The sequence below is a fragment of the Spodoptera frugiperda genome, chromosome 1 (genome assembly GCF_023101765.2).
Source record: "Spodoptera frugiperda isolate SF20-4 chromosome 1, AGI-APGP_CSIRO_Sfru_2.0, whole genome shotgun sequence".
In the NCBI taxonomy this organism is placed as follows: Eukaryota; Metazoa; Arthropoda; class Insecta; order Lepidoptera; family Noctuidae; genus Spodoptera; species Spodoptera frugiperda.
In genome coordinates, this window is record NC_064212.1 from 3,433,114 (window position 1) to 3,453,823 (window position 20,710).

Sequence of the window (20,710 nt, forward strand, 5' to 3'; positions counted from 1 at the left end):
GATATCGACCGGTTGGACAGACAGGCTAGAGACTATGACGTGTCGTGGGTGGATGCTACATTATCTTATGCGAGGAGTATTTTTAATTAAGATATTCTAACCGATAAAAATCTTAGATATAAAAACTGGAAACGCATATCAACCAGAGTAACGGTAAAGTAGTAATAATAGTCTTTATGTTTCTAACAATAACATAGCCCCTTAAAATTACAAATAAGAACGTTGCCAGATTTCCAACCCCTGTTTCTGTCCCCTAAATTGGTCTTTGATTATTAGGGCATTACGAGGGTTGGCACAGCGCCCTACATGTAAGCACTGGGTCTAGTTATACGCATGAATTATGCTCTAGAACTTTCTAATTTTGTTAAAAAAACCTAGTGTTTATACTAAGTAGTAGATAGTTAAACATGTCATGTTATATGAACGTTGCACTAAAGTTTATTCGAACTTTTACCGTAATAAGCAAATTATAACAAAATGCAACGGTTTTGATATGTTATCGCGTGACTACCGACACTACAGTTTTATCGATAAGGGCAACATGTGGGGGAAAGTATTGTGTATGTTAATTAATTAATTTTTATTACGAAAATCAAGATTTCAAGTAAAAATATTAGCTTTTGTGTGTGGTTTGTTTATGACCTAATTTTTTTTTGTTGTTGGCAATATGTTCAAGTGCTTTCTTTTATAACGGTTTCAGCAGTAAGCCACGGGTGCAATTTATTGCGTACGTTAAAAGTAATAGCTTACAGTACCTATCTTCAAGCAGTAATTGCATTATTAGTAGCAGCGCGACAATCGCTGCGTCGTGTGTCGCGGAATTGCTGCTCATGAATATGAACCTCTAGCATGGCTTGAAACTAGTCAAGTTCCACGAAACAGTTACGCGAGTAAGCCGATAACATTATAATTAATTTAGTGATTGCATCCTCATCTAAGCCAGAAAAATAGCTTCATTTAAAGACCAAATTAACTAAATACCTACCTCATCAAAAACAGATCAACAAAACAAAAAAGGAACATTGTACAATACAACAAAAGACAGAAGACAAAAATATTCGTAAATGTCGAGTTCAAAGTAAAATCTCGGCTCGAGAAAGGCATTCTACTTACCCATGTCATAAATAGCTATGATAATAAAAAACTATAAAAGGCAAGCCCACTGTCCGCGTATAAAACGGAGTTTATTTCTAAACCAAAGCTATTAATTACCACCATTTTGTAAATTGTTCAACGTTGTAGCGGTTATTTGTGTGGTTTAACTTCTTGTTTTGGTTTAAAACGCACGTTAGGTAATGGAAACTTGGATAGTTCTGTTACTTTGAGAGTGCAGTTAGATCGCAAGTAAGTTTTTGTTGTGTGTTGCTTTGGAATTGGATTCTGCAAAGCGGTATTGTGTATTTTTTGATAGATTTTCGACGAGTTCTTTGGACAAACATGCCAATGTATTTTAGTCTACCATTCTGTTTTATTATTTTTCCTTCGTGTTAGTTTTTGCATCGGAATCATATTACTCATTATTATTCGGAATAAAAATACAGGTGATATCACAAAATATCTCTAGCAAACCGGTAAGGTAAAATAGCTCAGAAATATCAAGTTTAACTATTGGTTTTAAGTCTGTTATTTTGAAGAAGTAATTATTATATATCGTCGCATCGAGTATTGGATATCGGTAGGTACAAGTTTCCCTCTAACATTATCCTTAGCAAATGTTATTTTTAATCAATACAGTAATCACTTCTAACATTTTACTGACAGTTACCTACTCCAAACTGTTATTTTTGTGGATTTTCTGCTTATACTAAAACAATTTAGTTGGTAATCGAATAAAGGAATTAGATAGAAAAAATAGGTTGATCTACTGCTGTTAAAGCTTTGCAGTACTGCCATAACGATGTTCATAATATCGTTTTAGTTGTATTACTTTGAAGTGTGTTGTAAGAAATTATCATAATGTGCTATTTCTGTCCTGAACTCTGTGGCTTCGGAGATATTGTCCTTGACTTGTTCGACAATCAGAGTCATACAGTTATGTTCCTGTTATTATCTTGTTAGTCTATTCTGATGACGTAACAGTGACTGTCTGGGTTTGTATGTATGAGTAAGTGAATACTAGATAGGGGCAAATTGTTTAACAAGCGATTGATTGCGAGTAAAATGTCTCCCGTGGTGTTTAATGTGTTATTTTTGTTTTGACTCGTTTTCGCAGACATATTAAGAGAGAAACTTACATCAGTACCTAATTATATTTAAATGGGCAGGAAAATTGTTCAAATATTTTAACGAAAAAAAAAAAACGTCGTCCAAAGAAGGTTACAAAAAACAGTTTCCTTATAATTTGGAATGAGTACAAACCTTTAACGAATAATATTTTTCTAAACGTCAAAGTCAAAACGCTAACGTCAAAGTCAGAGAACTGAATGGCTTGGCAACGTTTGCATATAGAGTGAAATAAAACATTGAAAGAAAAAAAAGCGTGCGTTAGCGGTTGGCGTTCGCACGCGCGTCGGCGACTAGCCCGCAAGCCCGCGTTTCCCCTCAACAAAGCGAGTCGGACCGAACCGCGCCGCTCAATACACGCGACGGGCGTCGACGCTACGGTAACCAAGCTGCGTTTTTACAATACCGTTCCTATTTACAGATTCAAAAAAGTATTAAAACTAGCACGTATTTATATTTATTTGTTTACATCAAATACTGACTGTTATGTAGGTATTTTATATTGCTTAGGTTAATGAAAAACATTGTTGAATTAGTATTTAATTATTACATTTTTCATGTAGGTAGCTTCATTTGTGTCTCTTGTTTTCCAAGTGTTATATTTTCCTGGTCCACTTTAAAATAGATATTATGTAAGTATGTATTTAATTATTTAAATTTCAAGCGAACTGTGTCATGTCACGGCCACTACTTACGTATTATTTCAGCAATATCCTTATTTGAGTGTACATAATAGGCTAAATATAGTCCTTTATCGTTGTGATAAAGTTATTCACCCTAGTACCGCCATCTTGGAACGTAAACCGCCGCGTTCCCCCGCCGCACGCCAGTCGCTCGATGAGCGCCCGCCCGTGTGTACCGTTCATTCACGAAATAAGTTGCCAACAAAGAATTGCATCACCATGCAGTTTGAATACGACCCCGAGAGGCTTATAGAAGAAGTGAGGAAACGACCTGGCATATGGAATTATGAAGATATGGAATACCGTGCCAAAACCATGAGGTACAAACTCTGGAACGAAGTGGTCACGGAACTTATGAATCCTGAGGCCAAGGTCTCGAAAAGTGAAATGAGAGAACTCGGTGAGTATTTTATTACTTTGATGTGCATATTTATTTTCGAATCTAAGTTTAAGTTTATTTAAGGTAAGAGTTAGTGACAGGTTATAGCAGCATACCGGTAAAGCCGCGCGCACCAACATCACGGAATGGACGTAAACACAGATTTGTTTTTGAAGCGTATCGCTGTGGCGCTACGATAGATGGCGTTAGGTGTTTAGACTGGCGTCGCCGACACTCGTTTTTTTAACCGTTTTACGTTTCAAATGTGTTTTTGATGGCTCTCTCCAAAGTGGTACAATTTAATGATATTTATGGACACTTCATCATAGATTTGCATACAGATGCAGTTAATACGTTTTTTTTTTTAATAGCTATTCAACTTATGTCAATAACATTTTTTTTTTTAATTTTGTATTATATAGGGTTATGGAATATTAGTAGATATCCAGAGCACTTGAGGAAGTACTATTGAAATTATGGCAATAACTCTCTTGCAGGTCATACAGAAAAGCTCATTTTATAAATTGATTCTAACTTTGTTTGTTTACTTTTTTCAGAAATCCAACTACAAAAGAAATGGAAGAGCATTCGGGATTGCTTTCAAAAATACATTGCAAATCCTAATAGAACAAAGAAACCATATATTTATTCTAGACAGTTACAATTTCTATTGAAAGATCAAGAGGTATTACCGCGCAAAGAGGACGGAGGTGGAACAACTGAATCAGATGATGACAGACCAATTAAAAAGAAGAAAGTGTGGAGATCTAAGAGAAAGTTGAAATTAGTAAAAGAGGAGACTTCAGAGGAAGATAATGAGAATAGCATTAATTACGAAGGTAATGATGATTCAAGAGATTTTACTATCGACACGTCTGAAACTGGACGACCAGCGAAGGTACCAAAGACTAGCAAACCACAACCACAAGTCGACGAGTTTGCATTTGCAAGTGTTGATACACAAATAAAAGAATCGGATGATCCAGATAGAATGTTTTTACTATCACTCTTGCCCCATTTGAAGATGATACCAGAGGAATTTCGTTTGAACGTGAAAATGGATATGATGCACGTGCTTCGAAACGCAAGTTATAACACCGCTAGAGAACACAAGTTGATTTGAATTGTCATCGTTTATAGTTACTATAACTATTTAGTGGTCAAAATGACTGTTTAAGAACAAAAAGACTCGTTATGTTACATTCCTAATGTTTATTATTAAAACTTTGTGATTTACATGAACTGTTTGACTTACCTTAAATCTAAATATGTGAGTGATTGGAGACCTCCAACTGCATTTGGGACTGTTCTGATGATGTTTTGTGATAATAGTAACTTCTCTAAAAACACGTATGACGTGAGTTCATCTGGTAATTCACTGAATCGATTTTTTGACAGATCTGAAACAAAGAGAATTATATTTAGTACTGAGTAGGTTGACAAGGAAAACTGACTGTTTAACAAATACACGTACATTTTACAAAAGGTTACAATATTTAGAAGTAGATTTATTTCTGCTTCAATGAAAATACCATTTTGTGAATTTTATTCGACGATAAAAGTACAAAGGGACAATTGATTTGTTATTTAAAAATAATCGCCTTACGAAACCATAGTAGAGCGATACCAAGCTTCAAAGAATGAAACTAAATATTTCCAGTTCGTCACAAGCGAGGGGGTGAGCCTTTAATGGTTATAATATTTTCTTTTCTAAGTGAGACGTGGTTTTACGGCTTAAGTAATGGCAGCCATGAAAGTTCACCGTAATAATGATTTAGTATGGTTACTGAAGTATTAATAAATAAAAAGTTATTGCTTGGGATATGTGGGCAAGTCACAAAAATAGATTGAAATCTTAATTTTTGTAATGGTGCGAAGACGACAGAGGTGATTTCGAGGATGGATATTGTTTATAGATATTTTGTTAATTTTAGGAATCAGGGGAAGGTCAAAGTTTATCGGATTAATGATATAAATAAAAACAAAACACTCTTAATATTAAATAATCGCCACACGTGACACATATTACTACTTATAACGGTTCTTAAACTTTTAATAAACAAGATATGGACATAGAAACATTTGTTTACCGACATTAATATAAGTATGGTATCAAACACACCCAATAAGACAGTGCAAACACAAACAGTTTCTAGGCTATGTAAACTAGTTAGGTTCGTTGACACAAAACTGCGCCGGAGTGCGGTTGATGGGTAACCGCAGGCAAGACAAGCAAGGATAAGAACTGATTATTATGTAATCAGAGAGCATGATACTCCTGCTCTATAATAATCTTCGGAATATCTTTAAAGCAAGCCGTTGCCAAGACTACGAATAAATAATTATAATTTTATATCAGAGAATGCAATCATGCTAACCAATCACACAATATACTTTCATGGATATGATAATGAAATATCGAAGAAGGTTCGTATTTCAAGGTTCAATCACGTATTTTATTCATTCCTGGAACGGGTAGGCAAATGCGCACGAGGTTGTTACAACACCACTTTACGCCAGTCATGTGATAAGTCCTAAGTAATAGAACCAAGCGTTCAATTGATTATAACTATCCTACACGAAATCCATCGAAGGCAATAGGACATATAACCAGTATTTTTCTCTTCCCTCTTTCAATGCTGTTAGGTATCATACTAGCTAATGAAGAGGAAACGAACAAAGGAACGGTGTCAAGTCAGTTCCAAATGAAAAGAGTAATTATGCACCTTTTATAGCAGTCCAATGACAACCTAGGCGTGCAACGGATGCTTGCTGCTTATAAGGAAGAAATCATGATAATATAGCCAAGATTAAGTAAGCAAGATTAATAAAACCACGTATGGCCTTAACCTCACACGATTTTTTTATTGCCCATTTCAAACCGGTTTCAGCCAAAAAAAACTGATCTTAATTCGTTAGCTCTAATAAAATATAATTGAAGACACAACGTTGCTATGCTACAAAATTGCCTTATCAATCGATTTTAGGGATCGATTAGGTAGCGTTGAAAGCTAATCGATTAGATTAAGGATGTTGAGTATTGACACTACAATTCACCTCTAATTCATAGTCAGAACAGATGTAATCTAATCTCAAGTCGTTATTGAGAACATACATATTGGATAGTTGAACTCAATTCATTTGATTTATTAACGGTCTAACTAGCTATTGTGGACAGATATATTGACGGATCAATAAATAAAAAAAACATCTGTTAATCTCGTCAAGTGGGTTCCATGAAAGTTTATCTATACATCTAGTAAGTAGAACTAGATATAGATATATGTTTTAGTTAAATAGGCCGGTGTAAATGTTGGACGATGACATTTTCCCTGTAACATTTTTTGCTCGTGTTTAATCCCAAGTTTTTGCGAAAAGGGGACGCTTTGTGGCGTCGAGCTTTGGCGTTGCAAATGATAAATGCTCGTAATACTACGGTCCTGCGGCATACATGGTCTAAACGCGTAAGCAAAATGTCCAAATGAGATCTTAGAATACAAAAATAACCATAGAGAAGATTTAAGATATCAAAAGTAGGTATAAGTAGATTGGTGGTGATGGACTGACAAGAACTATCAAACCATTAAGTAAAGTTATCACTACATATACGAATGATTGTGAACGATATCATTGATTCAAGTTATCTATAAATACACCGACACACTACGTATCTGAAGTTGAATCACATGCCGCCACAAAGTGTGTCAACATCAACGATCAATGGGCGAGACTGCACCAAAACTGGTTTCACCTTACACAGTTTCGTGAGAACTGTCCAATGGATTCGGTTAAACTTTTTCTTCGCTATAATTTCAACCTTTTCCTGTTCCTACGTTGTATCATTATACTGCTAAACGCGACTTGGAAATATAATAATTGGATGATGAGCGAACGTTCAGAGGAAGCCGTACTTAATAATGCTGCAAGTACTTCATAACTGCTCAAGAACAGTTACCACTTTACATTCTTTACTATAACGTTGAAAAAGAAATGATAAAGACGATAAACCTATATCAATATGAACTAGTTCCCAAATGAGAGTAGCAATTTATAGTGTCAACTACGCTATCAGTGGGACACCAAAAAACTTGCTACCAAAACATCGTAAATGATATCGTGAATTCGTGATATAACGCTGGCGACCTAATTTTTCAAATACTGATAATGCGTTCAAGTAATATAGTTAATGGAAGCACTCCAGAGAGTCGTTGTACCTTTTTTAGGGGAAGGTGCTTAAATTGAATTAAAAAAATAAGACGGGTCTTCTTTACAGGAATGAAATTGGACAGTGAAGAAACTAGACGACAAACTATAAAACAAGTCATCAAATATGAATTGAGCTCAAATCCTACGACGTCAAGTAAGTGGAAATAACAAAGGAGAACACAATTAAAAATGTACAAACTTTTGCAGTTCCATTACTAAAACAATGAGAAAGCCACTCCAATTTTGAAAGACAAGCTCAGAAAGACGAAGTTCATCAAGGCTTGTTCCTATGTAAAGGCTGAGAATAAAGGTTTCTTTTCCTTGCTGACAGACAACGTGGGCGGTGACAAAAGGAGGTCTCCTAAGCATTAATGACTAGAGCTACGCCTTTGAACAATGAATATGAGAACTACTCTTAGACATAATGAAAGTTTTACATCTCAAGACCTCCTTGCTACTCACAATTATGAGCAAGGTTTGGGAGCAATTAATATTATACGTTTTGATGAGGCTATGAAATAGTTATGAGTCGAGTAAGAATTCAAAATAGTTGTCAAAACATCCTAGTAGAACAGATAACAAATTAGAATAACTGATGACATAAGAATTTAAAATAGTTCAATAACATTACAAGCGTCCAAAGACGTTGCGCTCATAAAACCGAGCGTGTTTCTAGTTTGCAATTAATCAGTACAAGAGAAATAACAGAACTAATCTGAAACGCGTTACAATTCATCAACAGTGCGGACACATTCATAAATCTAACGCAATTGAGGCCAACGTGAGACTTAATAACTCCGAGGACAACACTCCGGGTCCTGGCGTTCGATGATTATATCCTAGAGTTTCCGGCCTCCGTCATAAATACAACGTGTTCGTTACAACACTCATGAGTCATGGAGCATAAAGCTGAGCAATGTCTAAACGATATGCCTCACTACTAAATGAAACACAAGGAAACGCAGACGATATTATGTAAACTTCCTATCCTAGAGAATTGCGAGGATATAAGATCCAATAATAGTCTATAATAAAGTCTCAAAATAAACAATGAAGCCTGCAATGACATAATATGTTACATAATTATTCTGCTAGGCGTTTGATGAGAATTAATAAGCGTAAAATATCACGTTGGGGAACCAATCGAGCGACATCAAAGGGTTACAGTCCTCGACGCAGTTTATAGAGAAAACAAAAATAAATTCAAGAGCACAGTGTATGCAGTTTCTGATGATGTAATCTTGGTGAGACGATCAGACGAGACAAGGCAACGATCGTTAATACAAACTGGAACACAAACATTACTTGCCGCAGATTAAAATTACACTCTATTGACGGATACTGACAAGATGTTTATGATCCACACTTTTCGAGAAACATTATACGCCTGAAAGTGTAATGGATAAGGTAGGATATAAAGATTAGTACACTACAAGACATAGTAAAATAATTTTATTTTTCCAACGGGCATTTGTTTCTTTATCTATCGAGAACAACAACGAAGTTTCCGTTGGTAATAGAATTCCAAATAATACAAACACTACCTCGGGCCTTGTTTTTCTAAGATTCGTATTGGAAATCTCGGTTCTATCATAACAGTGAATACATTTCCTTTCTTGAATCCCTCAACAGCAGTATGATACAAATATCTGGGATACTGAAAATGTCTACACGAGGATAGAGTATATTTTTATACAAAAGGTGAGCTATTTCCACATGATGAAGGGAGGGCTGACGGCTAAAGGCCATTAGATAATGTGCCACAAGCCCACAACCCAACAACCCTGAACTTTTGATTGACAACGTAAATGACAGAGGTTGAAACCAAATAGCGCTACTAAAAATCTCCAGAGAAATTGAAACCGTAGACATGTCTAATGTCGTAATAGTTATTTATGAGAATTAGTTGTTTGCCAATAAAATACTCGATAGAAATAATGTCGTCATTGCTTTCCAGGTAGACATTATCGCAGGCAAACATTGATCCCACGTTAACTGATACCTTTGATAATGTCGAAACCTTTTAGTGTGGCGATATACGTACACAGTTTATGCATATGAAACTTTCTGTTAAATATGCAAAAAAGTAAATGTCGGTATGGTAAACAAAAGGAAATTAATGTTCATTTCATTTTTATAATGGTGACTGCCTCTGCTTGGCTCAGTTTCTCCTATCAACACACACATACACGCGTGAGTTAATACAGAAATATAACATTATTGTGTCGGAGATCAGAAATAGACAGTTTTTTATTTACTTTCACTGTTTACATACGTCTCCGAATTTCGTCTTTAGACTCAAAACATGTGCGAAATTAGCAAGCGATGAATATTTAGCGTAAGATGTGACTTGTTGGCGTCGAATGTTTGGGAACGGGTTTGCTGTGCTAGTTTTTACGTTGGTAAGCGTCCTCGAAAAATAACCGTCATTACCACGTGGCATAGCTAACGAGCCTAGCTTTACAGCACCAAACTTTTTCCTGCATGCCTTTAAAACAGCCGGATACTTAAAAATGGAAATGTATGTGCACCATGTAGCATTCATCATCGTCCTTACTATACCGAGTCTCCTACATTTCCGTTCCCTTTTTGATTACATCTTTTTAAACTGTATCTTCCTGTGGCCTACACAAATATCACAAACTTGATGACAAACAATGACTTGTCGCCATGAATCTATTTTTGCCACAAACACCATCATCGTTGTTACTTGTTATTATATCGTGGCCTAGAATCAATTCTAACTCATTGAGTATAACCCACTGTCGTTTAAACCCACTTACGTCTAGTAAGTCACTTTTTGTATGGCGAAATTTATTGCCTAGATTGAATATCTGGTGACGTGCCAAGTTGCCGATACATGCGCTGCGGACTGCGGGCCTCTACCAACCTTGACCGGCGACCGAGTCATATAAATCTCAAACGGCTCACAAAGGTTTGGCTATCTCTATTGCAACAATACTAGTATGGTCAGTAACAATACTAGTATAATGCGTTGTTCAACCGAAGCAGAGAGAACGGCAATAATTTTATGTTCGAGGCTTAAAGTGTAGGCTCTATATTTTCACTCTTCAATTTGCATGTCATATATCATAGTGCTTCTTGGAAAGGTAATCACAGACTTGGGGTATCAATTTTCTGTATAACGACACTATCAATTGAGGCGATGATATTTCAATCCCTGTTAACCACATCGGCGGCTGTAATTTTGAGTCGGTCAGGTTTGATGATAAAGTTGAGCACGTACAAGAATCAGTGCGAGCCTCCTTGGCCTTGGCAGCAATTCATCAAGATTGTTGCCAGCATAATACCCACCTATCGTTACTGAGGTTACATTACATCATGCTATAAAGTCATCCGGCGTAACACTATTACACCTTTGGAAACGTGTAAAGATTGTAAAATCAAACTCTTTAAGTATAGTAATTTTACTGCCATTTTTATTACGAGGCTTTTGATATAAAATGATCGTCACGTAAGTTATTACGCTCTTTACATTTTCAAGGAACTTTGTGCAATTGTAGTCCTCTAGGTAACTTGGAAACGTTCGCATTGTTTTCGGATAAATTGTTACCAAAACATAATATTATGAAGTTGTGATGTCTGTTGCTCAAGACTTACGTATCAGGTTAGTTCATCAATGGAAAGCTTGCTCGCAATAAATCGATGTGGCAATACGATAGCGATACCCGTTAACATGCACAAGCGAGGTACTGTGCAGTGACACCGGTGTAGATTGAATAACAAATCACTCGAACAATGCAAATGAGATGGCTAGACCACAACAAGAACACGAACATAGTAAAACTGTTAATTTAATTAGATGTATAAGCATGTATGGACCCGTGGGAGCTTTGATCACAAACCCAAGAAGCACTTGAAGAGACTATCCAATAATCATAACGATATGCAGCAGCTGATACCAGATATCATAACTCAACAAGCTTCTTCAAAACTGAACTTTGACATGCTATAATTAAAGTTTCAATTTTAAAATAAACAGAAAATTAGTTACAGTATACAGTTGAACCCATCTGCGGAAGGCTCATCGTTCTTGGAACGTGGATCGGACGTTCAATCAGCCTACATAACAAAATGTTCGCGCATGCGTCATACTTATAAAAATGGAGTGTCGTATACACTCGTACGCGCGAGTAGGTTTCGTTTTAATAACGGTATTACAACGAACACCTAAGGCGATGGATCATTTTGCTACTTCTAGTACCCGTTTTTGACTTTAGTGGATAACAATGATGAAGCAAATTATATGAGAAGTATTAAATTGTAAAATGTTACAAGTGCAACTGTAACTGAAAAAGCCACTTTTCCATTTCTTGTTATTACATTGACGAGCCAAATCAAATTTAGGTAGATTCGTCTGGTTGCTCTTGCCCAATTAGTGTAATAGAAAGCGAAAGTAAATAAATATTGATAGTTCAAGTAGTCTTGCCTTTCTTAACACGAGTTTTAATCTTATTTGGTCAGGTCTCACGTATCTAACTTTATAAGAACATTCACCTAGCACTATAAGGTGGGGTTTGCAATAGCCGTCTTTATCACGTCTAGATCGGTTATTGAGTGTTAATTGGTCAAGCTCAAGCAGCCCTATATTTTACTTCGTAATTCGATTAAAAGGCCATAGCAGACGGTTACTTCAGAAACCTTTAAAGTGTGGATATATTGTAAGAAACTACGTTAGGGACTGAAGGCAATTTGCACTAATTGGACGTAGAATTTGGGAGTTTTGCAGCAGTGCAAGTTACACGTGCCGGCTGATCAATACGCCAGTCGGGACGGCGACCGGCTGTCGGCGGCATGGCGTGTCGCCCCTAAACACAGCTGATTCCACCTATCCCCCTCATTCAGTTCGTTCACCCTTCGCCCCGCGCCTCAAGTCCCTCCCAAACTTTCGATTTCGTTGGAAACAAACCTCTACTTACACGACTACCTCCAATATTTCTATTAATTTCCTGGCAATCTGAATGCCATTGGGATTATATGAAAAATATAACTAATCGCGATGGCTATGATTTCAAATTAATTACGCGGAACATAACATTACAATTTTAAGGAAAAATGTATTCGCGTAAGAATGTTGGGCCTTCAAAGGATAACAACATCAGATCGGATGCTGAAGTTCAGGATGGGTACACCGTACAACAACAAGAGCAGTATACAAAATACTTGCGAAAATTAAAAAATGACTTTGAAGAAACTTGGTGCAAAAAGAAAAAATATACCTTTGATTTCAAGGAATTCGATCGCGTTAAAACTCTTGGTACTGGCGCTTTTGGAAGAGTAGTACTATTGAAGCATTTGAAAAGTTATAAGTTGTATGCAATGAAAGTGTTAGAAAAAGAAAAGATAGTAAAGATGAAACAGGTAGAACATACGTTATACGAAAAGCGCATCCTAGAGGCTATCAGGTTTCCTTTTACGGTCTATATGGAATTGAGCTTCAAAGATAACAGCTATGTGTATTTTATTATGCCATTCGTACCAGGCGGTGAAATGTTTACCCATCTTCGTCGATTGGGCAAGTTTGAGGAACCATTAGCGAAATTCTACGCCAGCCAAGTAATTTTGGCCTTGGAATATCTGCATTTCTGTAACCTAGTTTACCGTGACCTCAAACCTGAGAATATTTTGATCGATAAAAATGGCTTCTTAAAAATAACCGATTTTGGATTTTGTAAACTACTGCAAGGACGAACATGGACCTTATGTGGTACTCCTGAATATTTAGCTCCAGAGTTAATTTTGAGCAAAGGTTATGGATTCTCTGTGGACTGGTGGTCGTTTGGTGTATTATTATTCGAAATGAACGCTGGTTACCCTCCCTTTTACGCGAACGAACCGATGAAGACTTATGAAAAAATCGTTGCTGGTAAATACAGATGTCCGTCTGGTTTCAATAGCGACCTTAGGGATCTTATCAGAAACATTCTGCAAGTTGACATCACCCACCGATATGGCGTGATGAAAAACGGAGTGATGGACTATAAAAATCATAGATGGTTTAAGGGTCTCGAGTGGGAATCGATTCTTAATTGTAGAACGCAACCTCCATATGTGCCAAAATATCGTGGTCCAGACGATACCACTAACTTTGAACGATACGAGGACGAGCCCATGAAGACTTCTCCAATATGTCTGTACGAGTCGGAGTTTTTTGATTTTTAGTATTTATAATAAAGTTTATCTTTGCTATTAATACATCTACACATACTTATAATAATTATATTTTATTCTCTAAAAATAAGAGTTATTATTATCATTCTGTTTGTGTTGCTATAATATGCATAAGTAGTTAATCTTGGAAACAATTTGAAAATTCACATCCTGACCCATAATCTTGTTCATCGTGTTTGTTCGTTTTGTTTAGAGATGATTTGAATTCATAATGGGGCACGTGTGGGGCCCCCTCGTGACATGCGCTTACGCAGCGATGAAGGACTACAATAACAGCAGGCAGAGGGCACGCGACGAAACTGTATTATGTTGAATGTTCGTGATCAAGTGTCATGTGGGGCCATTTATCCAATACATTGGATGTCAATTCTTAAGAATATGGAACCAGCCGTTTACAATGCAAAGATTCAGATGAAATAAGCTTCATTAGTCATCACTTTTAATTTTGATTCAACTCTTTGCAGGACAAATAAAAATAGGACTCGATTTTAGCAGATGTACGGTATAAAGTCAAACATATGTCTATGATATTCCTGTAAGACTCAACTAAATAGAGCTAGTATGTCTATGTGACCCGAATTTGCCACAGTTCTCTGCCAAGATTAGCATGCGGATGAGTAATGATCTTTGATGGGAACATGTTTTGGCAAAACAATCTTGAAAGAGTGGAATGAACTGAAATATTTTATTGTATTAGGTAATAACATACCTACATTTAGTATCTTTTCATTTTTTGTTTTATTACGTTGATTTATTTATTTACAACTGTGCATCACGTGTAAGCCTTAAATTAAAACATAATTTATTATAAAACAACTTCATTAAGTGATTTAATGAAATTCCCATTCGAGTTTTACAACGACCTACACACCTCACTACGTTCTATGAACAACGGGACTTTGACGAGTTGAACGGAATGTAAAGGGCCGGTAAGAACATTGATTTATGGATATGATAATGAAATATCGAAGAAGGTTCGTATTTCAAGGTTCAATCACGTATTTTATTCATTCCTGGAACGGGTAGGCAACACCCACTTTGCGTCAGTTATGTGAAAGTCCTAAGTAATAGAGCTAAAAGGTTCAATATATCGTACACGAAATCCATCGAAGGCAATAGGACATATAACCAGTATTTTTCTCTTCCCTCTTTCAATGCTGTTAGGTATCATACTAGCTAATGAAGAGGAAACGAACAAACAAAGGAACGGTGTCAAGTCAGTTCCAAATGAAAAGAGTAATTATGCACCTTTTATAGCAGTCCAATGACAACCTAGGCGTGCAACGGATGCTTGCTGCTTATAAGGAAGAAATCATGATAATATAGCCAAGATTAAGTAAGCAATATTAATAAAAAACACGTATGGCCTTAACCCCACACGATTTTTTTATTGCCCATTTCAAACCGGTTTCAGCCAAAAAAACTGATCTTAATGCGTTAGCTCTAATAAAATATAATTGAAGACAACGTTGCTATGCTACAAAATTGCCTTATAAATCGATTTTAGGGATCGATTAGGTAGCGTTGAAAGCTAATCGATTAGATTAAAGATGTTGAGTATTGACACTACAATTCACCTCTAATTCATAGCCAGAACAGATGTAATCTAATCTCAAGTCGTTATTGAGAACATACATATTGGATAGTTGAACTCAATTCATTTGATTTATTAACGGTCTAACTAGCTATTGTGGACAGATATATTGACGGATCAATAAATAAGAAAAAACATCTGTTATTCTCGTCAAGTGGGTTCCATGAAAGTTTAACTACACATTTAGTAAGTAGAACTAGATATAGTATATATGTTTTAGTTAAATAGGCCGGTGTAAATGTTGGACGATGACATTTTCCCTGTAACATTTTTTGCTCGTGTTTAATCCCAAGTTTTTGCGAAAAGGGGACGCTTTGTGGCGTCGAGCTTTGGTGTTGCAAATGATAAATGCCCGTAATACCACAGTCCTGTGGCATACTTGGTGTAAACGCGTGAGAAAAATGGTGAAATGAGAACGAAGAATCAAAAAATAACCATAAAAGAAGATTTAAGATATCAAAAGTAGGTATAAGTAGATTGGTGGTGATGGACTGACAAGAACTATCAAACCATTAAGTAAAGTTATCAATACATATAGGAATGATTGTGAACGATATCATTGATTCAAGTTATCTATAAATACACCGGCACACTACGTATCTGAAGTTGAATCACATGCCGCCACAAAGTGTGTCAACATCAACGATCAATGGGCGAGACTGCACCAAAACTGGTTTCACCTTACACAGTTTCGTGAGAACTGTCCAATGGATTCGGTTAAACTTTTTCTTCGCTATAATTTCAACCTTTTCCTGTTCCTACGTTGTATCATTATACTGCTAAACGCGACTTGGAAATATAATAATTGGATGATGAGCGAACGTTCAGAGGAAGCCGTACTTAATAATGCTGCAAGTACTTCATTCATAACTGCTCAAGAACAGTTACCACTTTACATTCTTTACTATAACGTTGAAAAAGAAATGATGAAGACGATAAACCTATATCAATATGAACTAGTTCCCAAATGAGAGTAGCAATTTGTCGTGTCAACTACACTATCAGTAGGATAGCAAAAAACTCGCTACCAAAACATCGTAAATGATATCGTGAATTCGTGATATAATGCTGGCGACCTAATTTTTCAAATACTGATAATGCGTTCAAGTAATATAGTTAATGGAAGCACTCCAGAGAGTAGTTGTACCTACTTTTTAGGGGGAGGCTAGGAAGGTGCTTAAATTGAATTAAAGAATATGACCGACTTTCTTAGGATAAAATTGGACAGTGAAGAAACTAGACGACAAACTATAAAACAAGTCATCAAATATGAATTGAGCTCAAATCCTACGAAGTCAAGTAAGTGGAAATAACAAAGGAGAACACAATTAAAAATGTACAAACTTTTGCAGTTCCATTACTAAAACAATGAGAAAGCCACTCCAATTTTGAAAGACAAGCTCAGAAAGACGAAGTTCATCAAGGCTTGTTCCTATGTAAAGGCTGAGAATAAAGGTTTCTTTTCCTTGCTGACAGACAACGTGGGCGGTGACAAAAGGAGGTCTCCTAAGCATTAATGACTAGAGCTACGCCTTTGAACAATGAATATGAGAACTACTCTTAGACATAATGAAAGTTTTACATCTCAAGACCTCCTTGCTACTCACAATTATGAGCAAGGTTTGGGAGCAATTAATATTATACGTTTTGATGAGGTTATGAAATAGTTATGAGTCGAGTAAGAATCCAAAATAGTTGTCAAAACATTCTAGGAGAACAGATAACAAATTAGAATAACTAATGACATAAGAATTTAAAATAGTTCAATAACATTACAAGCGTCCAAAGACGTTGCGCTCATAAAACCGAGCGTGTTTCTCGTTTGCAATTAATCAGTACAAGAGAATTAACAGAACTAATCTGAAACGCGTTACAATTCATCAACAGTGCGGACACATTCATAAATCTAACGCAATTGAGGCCAACGTGAGACTTAATAACTCCGAGGACAACACTCCGGGTCCTGGCGTTCGATGATTATATCCTAGAGTTTCCGGCCTCCGTCATAAATACAACGTGTTCGTTACAACACTCATGAGTCATGGAGCATAAAGCTGAGCAATGTCTAAACGATATGCCTCACTACTAAATGAAACACAAGGAAACGCAGACGATATTATGTAAACTTCCTATCCTAGAGAATTGCGAGGATATAAGATCCAATAATAGTCTATAATAAAGTCTCAAAATAAACAATGAAGCCTGCAATGACATAATATGTTACATAATTATTCTGCTAGGCGTTTGATGAGAATTAATAAGCGTAAAATATCACGTTGGGGAACCAATCGAGCGACATCAAAGGGTTACAGTCCTCGACGCAGTTTATAGAGAAAACAAAAATAAATTCAAGAGCACAGTGTATGCAGTTTCTGGTGATGTAATCTTGGTGAGACGATCAGACGAGACAAGGCAATGGTCGTTAATACAAACTGGAACACAAGCATTACTTGCCGCAGATTAAAATTACACTCTATTGACGGATACTGACAAGATGTTTATGATCCACACTTTTCGAGAAACATTATACGCCTCAAAGTGTAATGGATTAGGGATATAAAGATTAGTACACTACAAGACATAGTAAAATCTTTTTATTTTTCCAACGGGCATTTGTTTCTTTATTAGATTTCTATCGAGAACAACAACGAAGTTTCCGTTGGTAATAGAATTCAAAATAATACAAACACTACCTCGGGTCTTGTTTTTCTAAGATTCGTATTGGAAATCTCGGTTCTATCATAACAGTGAATACATTTCCTTTCTTGAATCCCTCAACAGCAGTATGATACAAATATCTGGGATACTGAAAATGTCTACACGAGGATAGAGTATATTTTTATACAAAAGGTGAGCTATTTCCACATGATGAAGGTAGGGCTGACGGCTAAAGGCCATTAGATAATGTGCCACAAGCCCACAACCCTGAACTTTTGATTGACAACGTAAATGACAGAGGTTGAAACCAAATAGCGCTACTAAAAATCTCCAGAGAAATTGAAACCGTAGACATGTCTAATGTCGTAATAGTTATTTATGAGAATTTGTTGTTTGCCAATAAAATACTCGATAGAAATAATGTCGTCATTGCTTTCCAGGTAGACATTATCGCAGGCAAACATTGATCCCACGTTAACTGATACCTTTGATAATGTCGAAACCTTCGGCGATATACGTACACAGTTTATGCATATGAAACTTTCTGTTAAATATGCAAAAAAGTAAATGTCGGTATGGTAAACAAAAGGAAATTAATGTTCATTTCATTTTTATAATGGTGACTGCCTCTGCTTGGCTCAGTTTCTCCTATCAACACACACATACACGCGTGAGTTAATACAGAAATATAACATTATTGTGTCGGAGATCAGAAATAGACAGTTTTTTATTTACTTTCACTGTTTACATACGTCTCCGAATTTCGTCTTTAGACTCAAAACATGTGCGAAATTAGCAAGCGATGAATATTTAGCGTAAGATGTGACTTGTTGGCGTCGAATGTTTGGGAACGGGTTTGCTGTGCTAGTTTTTACGTTGGTAAGCGTCCTCGAAAAATAACCGTCATTACCACGTGGCATAGCTAACGAGCCTAGCTTTACAGCACCAAACTTTTTCCTGCATGCCTTTAAAACAGCCGGATACTTAAAAATGGATGTACGTGCACCATGTAGCATTCATCATCGTCCTTACTATACTGAGTCTCCTACATTTCCGTTCCCTTTTTGATTATATCTTTTTAAACTGTATCTTCCTGTGGCCTACACAAATATCACAAACTTGATGACAAACAATGACTTCTCGCCATGAATCTATTTTTGCCACAAACACCATCGTCGTTGTTATTATATCGTGGCCCAGAATCAATTCTAACTTATTAAGTATAACCCACTGTCGTTTAAACCCACTTACGTCTAGTAAGTCACTTTTTGTATGGCGAAATTTATTGCCTAGATTGAATATCTGGTGACGTGCCAAGTTGCCGATACATGCGCTGCGGACTGCGGGCCTCTACCAACCTTGACCGGCGACCGAGTCATATAAATCTCAAACGGCTCACAAAGGTTTGGCTATCTCTATTGCAACAATACTAGTATGGTCAGTAACAATACTAGTATAATGCGTTGTTCAAGCGAAGCAGAGAGAACGGCAATAATTTTATGTTTGAGGCTTAAAGTGTAGGCTCTATATTTTCACTCTTCAATTTGCATGTCATATATCATAGTGCTTCTTGGAAAGGTAATCACAGACTTGGGGTATCAATTTTCTGTATAACGACACTATCAATTGAGGCGATGATATTTCAATCCCTGTTAACCACATCGGCGACTGTAATTTTGAGTCGGTCAGGTTTGAAGATAAAGTTGAGCACGTACAAGAATCAGTGCGAGCCTCCTTGGCCTTGGCAGCAATTCATCAAGATTGTTGCCAGCATAATACCCACCTATCGTTACTGAGGTTACATTACATTATGCTATAAAGTCATCCGGCGTAACACTATTACACCTTTGGAAACGTGTAAAGATTGTAAAATAAAACTCTTTAGGCATTTTACTGCCATCTTCATTACGATGCTTTTGATATAAAATGATCGTCACGTCAGTTATTACGCTCTTTATTTTCACGCAACTTTGTGCAATTGTAGTCATCTAGATAACTTGGAAACGTTCGCATTGTTTTCGGATAAATTGTTACCAAAACATAATATTATGAAGTTGTGATGTCTCTTGCTCAAGACTTATGTATCAGATTAGTTCATCAATGGAAAGCTCGCTCGCAATAAATCGATGTGGCAATACGATAGCGATACCCGTTAACATGCACAAGCGAGGTACTGTGCAGTGACACCGGTGTAGATTGAATAACAAATCACTCGAACAATGCAAATGAGATGGCTAGACCACAACAAGAACACGAACATAGTAAAACTGTTAATTTAATTAGATGTATGGCCATAAGCATGTATGGGACCGTGGGAGCTTTGATCACAAACCCAAGAAGCACTTGAAGAGACTCTCCAATAATCAGACATTTATTAAAAAACGATGTTCAGCAACTGATACCAGATGCAATAACTCAACAAGCTTCTTCAAAAGTGAACTTTGACATGCTATAATTAAAGTTTAAATTTTAAAATAAACAGAAAATTAGTTACAGTATACAGTTGAACCCATCTGCGGAAGGCTCATCGTTCTTGGAACGTGGATCGGACGTTCAATCAGCCTACATAACAAAATGTTCGCGCATGCGTCATACTTATAAAAATGGAGTGTCGTATATACTCGTACGCGCCAGTAGGTTTCGTTTTAATAACGGTAATACAACGAACACCTAAGGCGATGGATCATTTTGCTACTTCTAGTACCCGTTTTTGACTTTAGTGGATAATATAGATGTAACAGATGATATGAGAAGGATTAAATTGTGAAATGTTAC

At 36.5% G+C, this 20,710-nt stretch overlaps 3 protein-coding genes across 7 annotated transcripts in view; 2 read left to right on the forward strand and 1 right to left on the reverse strand.

Annotated features, from left to right (window-relative positions):
• Positions 1-20,710, reverse strand: part of LOC118273093 (leucine-rich repeat and calponin homology domain-containing protein) — a 58,668-nt gene that overhangs the window by 21,304 nt on the left and 16,654 nt on the right. For all 5 annotated transcript variants that reach the window (XM_035589871.2, XM_035589872.2, XM_035589870.2 and 2 more), the window contains exon 2: positions 4,541-4,685. In XM_035589871.2, the coding sequence (XP_035445764.2) occupies positions 4,541-4,685 (145 nt within the window). The remainder of the gene's footprint in view (positions 1-4,540; positions 4,686-20,710) is intronic.
• LOC118273095 (uncharacterized) lies at positions 2,850-4,523 on the forward strand. The gene is made up of 2 exons (XM_035589874.2): positions 2,850-3,306; positions 3,843-4,523. The coding sequence occupies exons 1-2, from the start codon at positions 3,126-3,128 to the stop codon at positions 4,406-4,408; spliced, it is 747 nt and encodes a 248-aa protein (XP_035445767.1). The 5' UTR covers positions 2,850-3,125; the 3' UTR covers positions 4,409-4,523.
• On the forward strand, positions 12,487-13,729 carry LOC118273094 (cAMP-dependent protein kinase catalytic subunit alpha-like). The gene has a single exon (XM_035589873.2). The coding sequence runs from the start codon at positions 12,568-12,570 to the stop codon at positions 13,672-13,674; it is 1,107 nt and encodes a 368-aa protein (XP_035445766.1). The 5' UTR covers positions 12,487-12,567; the 3' UTR covers positions 13,675-13,729.

What these genes read in the sequence shown, in the direction of transcription:
- LOC118273094 (XM_035589873.2), top strand. Translation starts at nt 12,568, where the DNA reads ATGTATTCGCGTAAGAATGTTGGGCCTTCAAAGGATAACAACATCAGA.
- LOC118273095 (XM_035589874.2), top strand. Translation starts at nt 3,126, where the DNA reads ATGCAGTTTGAATACGACCCCGAGAGGCTTATAGAAGAAGTGAGGAAA. An exon ending in AAGTGAAATGAGAGAACTCG is followed by an intron (nt 3,307 to 3,842) that starts GTGAGTATTTTA and finishes TACTTTTTTCAG; the next exon opens with AAATCCAACTACAAAAGAAA.